At 43.1% G+C, this 10,643-nt stretch overlaps 1 protein-coding gene across 1 annotated transcript in view; it reads right to left on the bottom strand.

Moving 5' to 3' along the window:
- Nucleotides 1–3,058: 3,058 nt before the first annotated feature.
- si:ch211-117k10.3 (Krueppel-like factor 15) overlaps nucleotides 3,059–10,643 on the bottom strand; it is an 18,206-nt gene continuing 10,621 nt past the window's right edge. Inside the window, exon 3 of the mRNA XM_037678544.1 lies at nucleotides 3,059–4,273. Coding sequence (XP_037534472.1) covers nucleotides 4,105–4,273 — 169 coding nt within the window. The 3' untranslated portion in view covers nucleotides 3,059–4,104. The remainder of the gene's footprint in view (nucleotides 4,274–10,643) is intronic.

Below are 10,643 nucleotides of genomic sequence, written 5' to 3' on the forward strand. Positions count from 1 at the left end.
TCTGAAGAACAACACAGCCAAAGATGCAGAGTTGATTTTATTGTTGCAGATAGGAAAATAGCATTTCTTGTATTTAAAAGACAAAAGTAAACAAAAAAAGTGAGTCTGGGTGTGTGTGTGCAAATATTTATCATATACACAAACACACACACAGCCGAGAGCGAAAAGTGTAACTGCTGCTGAGCGGGTGGATGTAGGTCAGTAGAAGCGGCTCAGACACAGACAGGTCCGGTTCAGACGGACCAGCCCGTCTGGCTGCCTTCAGCGCGACTCCACGGTTCACAGCCGACACGGGAGAAGAGCTGCTACATGACGAAGTGCTCCGAGTCTGAGCCCGTCCTCAATTAGACTCAGTCCAGTTTGTTTGAGTTGGTTCCACTCCATGAAATCCAGAAGGTCCGAAAGCAGCAAAGCTTTCAGAACCAAAAGGTGGACCCTCCGTGAACCATGCACTTCCTTTTCTTGTGCGTTTCCTGGTTCCGAGACATTTTGTGTCTTTTCTCAAACACAAGTGCACTTGAGACTCAGTCAAATGTTCGGAGAACGGGCCGAGCAGAACTCCAGACTACACGTGACGTTCCACACACGGGTCGTCCTGCAGGCCCGAGCAGAACCATGGAGGAACATGACTGAATAGCTTAATGCACTGGTTCAAAATCCTGATTAAAAAACAAAGTCTGTACACGAAGGCAACGAGCTGTACACGTTGTTGACCTTTGTACTGAGTACACATTATACTGAGCAGAATAATACACAACTGAGTACATGTTAGCTGCCCTTCAGCTACTTGAACTACTAGCTTTTCTTGCTGCTAGACCTACGACAGAGTATTAGGGTCAAACACAAGGACTTCAAACTGAGGAGAGGTTTGCGCTCCAGTTTTCACATTATATTGTAATGTTCCGACCAAGACAGTAGAAATACTTTCATTTTTACTGACAAAAAAAGTCGCAATGTTGAGAACAAGTACTTAAAACTTGGTGAGGGAGGTCGTTGAAACTTTACGATCATGGAGGAGCAGGTTGTGAGGGGACGGTCACAGTTTCAGTGAGTCCGGACCTCTGATCTGATCTGGGCCTCCAGCTGATCCAAATCAAACCCTGCAGCCTTTTTTCTACTCAACTCAGTGAAACCACCTGTATCTGTAGAATAAGAGCAACAATGGAGCTTATAGTCTGAATTAGTGACACTTTGGTTCTCAACACTGAAAGTTTTCCTGCTGATAACATTCAGACTACGCTCCATCTTTAATGTTTGGACTGATTTAATCAACAAATCTAAATCTGTGCCCACTTTTCTCCTGATGTTCTCTTTCTGAGGCTCCCACATGCTGTGGTGTCAAACCAACAGAGTAGACTTTACAGTAAGTACTATTGTAGTAAGAGCAGTGTATCACTTCACTTTAGCACCAGTGGGCCCAAGTGTCACGTGCACGCCAACTGGTTTATTAGGCCACAGACGTTGGCTGCATATGAACTCTCAAAGAATAAGAAGCTTATAGACTGTCGTGCACTGCAGGTGTAACTACAACAGGGACCCCCTCCCCTGGTAAATGAAAGCAGTTGTATGAAACAGAGCCCGACCGATACGGACATTTTGGCCATCGTTGATTCCGGTGTTGGGCGAGGAAGACTTAACGCTGATAACTGATATAACGGCTGAAAATGTTTGCGCGTTGTCACCAAAGAATCTAAATAACCCGCTACTTTGAAACCCGCTTTAACACTTGAAGTCTTGAAACAGTCTTCCTAACGCACATTCATTTTCTAGCTTTCACCATTCAACCATAAAGTTATCAAGTGTGTTACAAAATATAAATTATAAAGAAACGCCCTTCCTGTTCATCGTTTCAACAGTCAGTCACGTGGTGAAGGTTTAGTTAGCACTGACCGCAGCAGTGGTTACTTCTCTTTGTAGAGAAATAAAAATTTCAGGCATTTTGTTGAGGACAAAGATAATGTTACTAACGCTGATATATTTACTGCTACGTTACATTTATTGTTCTGGATAAAGTTTTACAAGGCAATAGCCTATGCTAGGTTATCTAAACGTTAGCTTGCTAACTTGAGGTGCATTGCTAATGACAAGCAGGAGGATTGAAGAGAGTTTATTACTGTCGATTGATTTTACAGACGAGTTCAAATAAACTCACCATGCTGTTCAGCAGAACACGCCACAGTGTTGCTCCCTGCTTCGTCTGCGCTGAATGTGAAACAAAGTGAACGTCATGACTTGCAAGTAATCTACATGCTGGATACATTGTACAATTACGTCTTTTGCCAGTAAGGACACGGCTCGTTCCAGCATTTTGGGGAGAAAATTAGAGGTGTTTATATCGGCACATAATGGGACAATTATATTATACCCTATTGAGTTTGTCGAGTCCTACAAAGACTTGGGTATCTTGGTCGACTCGCATCTCTCTTTTAAGCTTCACGTGGAAAACTTGGTAAAGAAACAGAAAGTTAAACTGGGTTTCTTTCTCAGAAACAGATCCTGTCTAACCCTGAATGTTAGGAAACATCTTGTATCTGTGACTTTCCTTCCCTCCATTGATCACGGTGACATTATTTACATGAACGCTCCTACAAGAACCCTGCAGATGTTGGATGCTGCAGATGTTGGATGCTGTCTATCATGGTGCACTAAGATTCATAACTGGCTGTGATTATCGTACCCACCACTGCACCCAGTATCCACTGGTTAACTGGTCACCATTAACTTCACGCAGACTCTCTCACTGGTACATCTTCATCTTTAAATCACTTCCTGGTCTGCTGCCTTCATACATCTCCTCCTACATGTCTCTGTGTGAGTGCAGCTACAGCGTGCGCTCTCAGGACATCATTACCTGCAGTGTTCCCTCAGTGAGGACTGAACTAGATAAAAGGACCTTCTCCTACTCCGCTCCTGTTTCCTGGAATATCTTGCAAAAAGATCTGAAGCTCTCGACCTTTGACCTCTCTAAGTGGCTTCAAACATCTGATAAGTTCCTGACAAGAACCAACGCAGACATGTTCCTGTTTTTAGTTTTCGACACCGCCTTATAATCTAGCTGGGTTTTTCCCTGCTACTTTTCCTTTTGGTTGCCATTCTGTTTTGATTTGTTAAAAAAAAAAGCGTATGCCTGTTTTGTGACTGTCTATCGTTGTCGTCGTCGTCCATTGTTGTCATCACTCTTTGTTAAGAAATCAGGTCTCTCTTGTAAATGAGCCCCGAGGCTCAGTGGGATTAACCTGTCTAAATAAAGGTTGAATGAATTATGACCGATACCAATAGGTCCCCAAACGCCTAAATTGGCCTAAAATATCTACAAATATATCTACACACATATATATCTATATATAGATATATATATATATATATAGATATCGGCCGGGCTCTAGTATGAAACCCCTCAAACTGGGTTCAAAGAAGTTTGTGATGAAGACAAAGGCATTAAGGACAGAGAAAGGCATACGGTCCAAATGTAGCGAGTCATGACTGGATGAAAGGACTAAAAGGCCAGAGCTGGATGCAGAAAACGTTACATTCAGCTCCTTTACACTAGATTGTCTCTAAATGTCATCTTTCTCAGGAGGCTCCTTTGCTATTCATAATTTTCCCCGAGAGAGTTTCTGTCACACGCCCCCCCCCCGTCTGGCCAGGCCTTGTGATCAAAACTCGTGACACCACTGGGACACATGGGAGGACGCCTCCTGATACTTGTGCGTGTGAACCCTGACGTTTGGCTTTGAGGATGAGGGACTGGCAGACGTGGATCAGAAACAGGTCACTGACAGATCTTCCCGGTATTGATCCCCCCCCCCTTCCCCCCACCCACAGTGGCTGGCAGCTACAGGAGCAAAGTGCAAGCGATGGCTGGAAGAGGGGCCTCTGTCAGCCCGGCTCCTGTTCCGTGTGCGTAAAGTCCACTTTGAGTGCAGCTTGTTCCTGAGGTGGCCGAATTGCTCATTCTAAGGCGAGCTCCTCAGATGGGTCGCTCCGAGGAGAACAGCAGGAAGAGACAGGAAGGAAACTACAGCAGCTCTCCATGATCCGAATCTGAGCACCCTGAAGTCCTGAGGAACGCTGGCAACACCACCCCCACCCCCACGTTCAGGGTCACACGGTGGCTCTGAGGATCCTGCTGGGCCTGGAGCTGCGGTGCACCTTGGTGTGTTTGGACAGGTGGTCGCTGCGAGCAAACTTCTTTTCACACAGCGTGCACTCGTACGGCTTGATGCCCGAGTGAGAGCGCCGGTGGCGAGACAGCTCGTCAGATCGGGAGAACCTGAGCACAAGGGGACAAAACACCATCAGAACCAGACAGGTTTCCCAGATTAACATGTTCATATAAACATGCCTATTCCCCATTCTCTAAGAAAAGTGTCAATAAAATCTGGAATAACTTCACAAATTAAAGAAAGTTGTGTGATTTTTAAAACAATGCAAAAAAGTTCAATCTGGTCCTCTGGACATTCAAAAAACAAGAAAACAAAAAAAACAAAAACAAAACAAAGCAAAAAAAATGTAGAAACGTTTCGTCTCTCATTTCTACATTTTTATTGCTTTGTTTTTGTTTTCTTGTTTTTTGAATGTCCAGAGGACCAGATTGAACTTTTTTGGATTTTTCTACCTGGATTATTGAGCAGCATCAGGATAGTTTAAAACAATGGTTCTCAACCCTGGTCCTTGAGGAACACCATCCTGCATGTTTTAGTTGTCTCCCTGCTTTGACCCACCTGATTTAAATCAATGGGTGATTAACATTCTTCTGCAGAACATGAGGAAGTAATTAAATCACTGAATCAGGTGCGTTGGAGCAAGAAAACAACTAAACATGCAGGATGGTGTTCCTCAAGGACCTGGGTTGGGAACCACTGCGTGACAGCAGAACTGTGATCCGAGCAGGATGACAGGTAAACAAAGACCCACCATTCTCTGAAGGAATATCAGCTGCCATCTTTCATGCCAAGGTTAGAACCCAAATTCATTTGCTACTGAGTATGGGTTGTAATGACTGTCAGCTACTACCACCACAAGTTTCAGCTTGAAATCTGGAAAACTGACTGAGTTATTGCTGATTTGTGTTTGGCATGACCATTAGTTGTGGCAACAATCTTGAAATGGGTTAACTCCAACAGTTAAATTTTAAAGACAGATTTTGGACAGTCTGTTGGCCCTTGGAGTAGGTGGGGATGACTCTCAACTACTACCACATCAAACATGAGCCCTCTGCATCCACTCTGCATCTCAAACTAATCAAAACAAAAGAATTTTCTCTGGTTTATTCTGAAATTACCAGTGGGATCATTAACCTTATTTACTGAAAATTCAGTAACCCCATCTGAATAGTGTACATGTTATTGTAGGACTGTGAAAAATAATTTACAAGAAATATTCTAGATTATTCGTCAGACTGAGAGTGGGTCAGAATGTTGTGCTGCTGCTGCAGTGTGCTGACATGAGGAAGTTCAACACCACGAGGAGCTGTCCCAGTCTGACTGAGACTGGACTTCCTCTCTCTGAGACCTGCTGGTTTGGGGAATCATCTCCTAGAACTGGGGAGGCTGTGGTTGAGTGGTTAGAGCAGTCGTCCTCCAATGCGAGAGTTGGGGGTTCGAATCCACCAGCAGTCACATGCTGAAGTGTCCCTGGGCAAGACACTGAACCCCTCATAGTCTCTGATGTGTGTCCCATCAGTGTACGAATGTGATCTAAAGCTCTGATTAGTCTCTTTAGAATGATTTGTTCAATTAGCTTTGTAGAGATCTAGTATAGAGCTGTTTGCATGGGTACATGAGGACACAGATTGTTGTAAAGTGCTTTGAGTATCTTGAAATAAGATAGAAAGGTGCTATAAAAGTACAGTCCATTTACCATTTAACTTGATGGTCGCAGTGGGGTTACTGCTGCCACTCAAAGGCAGAACATGATGAGTTCAGGTGTCATGAAGAGCATTAATGAAACTTGCAGGACGTCTTCACTGGGTGTCCATTTTCATCTGGAGTCAGCCCAATTCAACATGGTCACCCCAGCTAATGATATGAATGTTTATGACATTTTCATGCCCCGGATGCAGGCGATTCTGTGCTCCTCATCTTACTGGACCTTACACCTGCTTTTGACACCAACCATGAGATTCTCATTTCTAGGCTGGAGCAGTGGCTGGGCATCACAGGGTCAGCCCTCAAATGGTTTAGATCACATCTCTCTGACAGAACCTCTTGTGTCAACATTAAGGATTTTAATTCATCATGGGCAACTCTGCAGTGGGGGGTACCACAGGGGTCCATCCTCGGTCTTCTTCTCTTTTCTTTATACCTGCTGCCACTAGGTGCCATTTTCTATAAGCATAACATGCCCTTTCATTTCTATGCTGATGACTGTCAAATTTACTTCCCTCTGAAGCACACTGGTGCACATTCTGTTCAGCCTCTTCTTGACTGCCTGGTTGACATCAGGCCATGGATGGCTTTAAATTTCTTGTTTCAATGAGAGGAAGACTGAAGTCATGTTTCCTCCTAACGACACGATCAGGAACCACGGTATCGACCTTTCCTCTCTAGCCCCGTTAGAGAAACAAGTACTCACAAATATAGGAGTGATAATGGACCCTTCCATGAAACTTAACAGTCATGTAAACACGATTGTTAAATTCTGTTTTTTTCCAGCTGAGGTGACTGTCCAAGCTGAAGCCCATATTGTCCAAAAATAACCTTGAGACTGTAATACAGTGGGTATGGAAAGTATTCAGACCCCTTTAAATTTGAATTTAAATTGCAGCCTTTAACTAAAATCAAAAAAGTTCATTTTATTTCTCATTAATGTACACTCAGCACCCCATCTTGACATAAAAAACAGAAATGTAGACATTTTTGCAAATTTATTAAAAAAGAAAAACTGAAAGAATTAAGGATTACAAGAATACATGGTCATAAGTATTCAGACCTTTTGCTGTGACACTCATATTTAACTCACATACTGTCCATTTCCTTCTGATCCTCCTTGAGATATTTCTACTCCTTCATTTGAGTCCAGCTCTATTTAATTAAACTGATTGGACTTGATTAGGAAAGGCACACACCTGTCTATATAAGACCTCACAGTACGTCAGAGCAAATGAGAATCATGAGGTCAAAGGAACTGCCCAAGGAGCTCAGAGGCAGAATTGTGGCAAGGCACAGATCTGGCCATGGTTACAAAATAATTTCTGTAGCACTCAAGGTTCCTAAGAGCACAGTAGCCTCCATAATTCTGAAATGGAAGAAGTTTGGGACGACCAGAACTCTTCCTAGACCTGGCCGTCCAGCCAAATTGAGCAGTCGTGGGAGAAGAGCTTTGGTGAGAGAGGTAAAGAAGAACCCAAAGATCACTGTGGCTGAGTTCCAGAGATGCAGTAGGGAGATGGGAGAAAGGTCCACAAAGTCAACTATCACTGCAGCCCTCCACCAGTCGGGCTTTATGGCAGAGTGGCTCGACGGAAGCCTCACCTCAGTGCAAGACATATGAAAGCTCTCATAGAGTTTGCCAAAAAACACATGAAGTGCTCCCAGACTGTGAGAAATAAGATTCTATGGTCTGATGTGACGAAGATTGAACTTTTTGGCGTTAATTCTAAGCAGTATGTGTGGAGAAAACCAGGCACTGCTCATCGCCTGCCCAATACAATCCCAACAGTAAAACATGGTGGAGGCAGCATCATGCTATGGGGGTGTTTTTCAGCTGCAGGGACAGGACGACTGGTTGCAATTGAAGGAACGATGAATGCGGCCAAGTACAGAGATATCCTGGAAGAAAACCTCTTCCAGAGTGCTCTGGACTAATAATGGGCTGAAGGTTCACCTTCCAGCAAGACAATGACCCTAAGCACACAGCTAAAATTACAAAGGAGTGGCTTTGGAACGACTCTGTGACGATTCTTGACTGGCCCAGTCAGAGCCCTGAACTAACACAATTGAGCATCTCTGGAGATCTGAAAATGGCTTTCCACCAACATTCACCATCCAACCTGATGGAACTGGAGAAGATCTGCAAGGAAGAATGGCAGAGAATCCCCAAATTCAGGTGTGAAAAACTTGTTGCATCATTCCCAAGAAGACTGTACAAGGCTGTACTAGCTCAAAAGGGTGCTTCTACTCAATACAGTGCAAAGGGTCTGAATACTTATGAACATGTGATATTTCAGTTTTTCTTTTTTAATAAATTTGCAAAAATGTCTACATTTCTGGGTTTTTTATGTCATGATGGGGTGCTGAGTGTACATTAATGAGAAATTAAATGAACTTTTTTGATTTTAGCAAAAAGCCACAATGAAACAGAGTGAAATCTCAAAAGCTCAAATAATATCTAAACTACAGCCCCAAAATGAGTTGAAAAAGATGTTCTGTGGACACATTCCCGTCTACCTGCCAGCTGTGCTCGAGTACCTGACCACTGAGATCCTGGAACTAGCAGGAAACACGACTCGTGACAGCGGAAGGACAGGATCGTCCCTCAGCACCTACAGTTGGCTGTCCACAGCGACAAGGAGCTCAGCAGACTGCTGGGAGGAGTGGCCATTGCTCTGGGAGGAGTTCTGCCCAGCATTCGGGTGGTCCTACAGCCCGGGGGAACCAGGAGACCAGCCGAGTCTGGGTGGACGGATCAGACGGCATCTGCAGCCAGTTTCTTAGGATCCACTGTGGGATGGACCTTTACAAGAGATCCTTCCTGTCTACAGCATCAGTATCTATAACATCTCTTAATGAAATGAGGATCACAAGTTACAACAACAAATAATTTCCCTTTGGGATTAATAAAGTATTTCTGAAACATTTAAAGGGGTCTGAATACTTTCCATACCCACTGTACATGCATTCATAACATCCAGACTCAATTACTGCAATGTGCTTCTGTTTGGAATCAGTCAGACCTCCATCACACAATTATTACAACTGGTCCAAAATGCTGCAGCCCAGTTTTTAACCAGTACAGACAAAAGAGAATACATTACACCAGTTCTGGCCTCCCTGCACTGGCTCCCGGTTCACTTTTGAATTCAGTTCAAAATCCTTCTGTATGTTTTTAAATCTCTGAACAGTTCTGTCCCCTCTTATCTTGCTGATCTGCGGCAGCCATATGTCCCACAGAGCTCTGAGGTCAGCAGATCAGAATGCTCCTATTGGTTCCAGGAACCTGTCTCAGACTCAGAGGTGACAGGGCCTTCTCTGTTGCAGGTCCAAGTCTCCAAGACTGTGGAATGAGTTCCCACTACATGTCTGGCAGGCTCCCACTCTCACTGTTTTTAAGTCTTGATTAAAAACTCATTTTTATTCCCTGGCTTTTGACACTGTGTAACTTGTAATCCTGACTGTATTCTACAATGTTAGCATTATATTTTTCCATTTGCATCTACTGTATATTTTTATCCTGTGTCCTTTGCTTGTTTTTGTTGTCCAGCACTGTGGTTGGCCTCGCTGCTGTTTTAAGTGCTTTATTAATAAAGTGGTATGATCTAAAGAAGTCACACAATTCTGTACATTTTTCAGCACATAACCTGTTTAGCAGTTATTCTTCTAATTAAGCAGTTCGAAAATCAAAACACTCATTCAGGACATTCCTGCTCTGAATTTTGGTATTTGAGCAACTTGCTGAAATATTAAGATTTGTCGGCCATGTTTTCCTCATTGAAAATGAATGACGCTCTCTTCACATCCTTCAAACCGTTTCAACTCTTTACAAACTTTTACTCCCCATTTCAGCTTTTTCAGCTAATTTAGACTCTATTTTGCTTTTCAGCTACCTTTATAGCTAGTTTTCTGCTAATTTGGGCCTCCCCCCCAATCTACTGGTACTTTAGAACTATCCATCTATTATCTTTACCAGCTTCTTCCTTTTCAGGTCGTGGGGGTCGTTGGTTACTATTTTTTGTTCTCATTTGAGCCTTTTTTTTTTTTTTTATAGCAAATTTCACAATTTTGTGGCTCTTTTTAGCTTCAGTTGCAACTTTTTGTGTGTGTGTGCTCCGTTTGTCTTTCTTCTGCTAATTTGAGATTTTTACAATTCCCTGCTAACTTTAGCTCGTTGCTTCTACTTAACTTCTTTTTGCAAATTTCAGCTTTTTCTGTACTTTTCAGTTATTTTTCTGATGTTTTCACTTTCTGTGCTCTTTTCAGCTATTAATAAGTTTCAGGTACGCTTTAGTTCATCCAGCAGATTTAGCAAAATATTCAGCAATAGTCTCAGTGGATTTTGGCAGGAAATACAGATTCACTAGTTGATATCAGCCAACACAGAAATGGCTGACAATTTTCTGAATATTGAGCTAAAGCTTGATGTGGTAGTAGCCGAGAGTCAAACAGCTAAAACTTCATGTGGTAGTAGCCGAGAGTCAAACAGCTAAAACTTCATGTGGTAGTAGCTGAGAGTCAAACAGCTAAAGCTTGATGTGGTAGTAGCCGAGAGTCAAACAGCTAAAACTTCATGTGGTAGTAGCTGAGAGTCAAACAGCTAAAACTTCATGTGGTAGTAGCTGAGAGTCAAACAGCTAAAGCTTGACGTGGTAGTGGCTGAGAGTCAAACAGCTAAAGCTTGACGTGGTAGTGGCTGAGAGTCAAACAGCTAAAGCTTGACGTGGTAGTAGCTGAGAGTCAAACAGCTAAAACTTCATGTGGTAGTAG

The sequence above is a fragment of the Nematolebias whitei genome, chromosome 7, assembly GCF_014905685.2.
Source record: "Nematolebias whitei isolate Nwh7 chromosome 7, NemWhi1, whole genome shotgun sequence".
Lineage (NCBI taxonomy): Eukaryota > Metazoa > Chordata > Actinopteri > Cyprinodontiformes > Rivulidae > Nematolebias > Nematolebias whitei.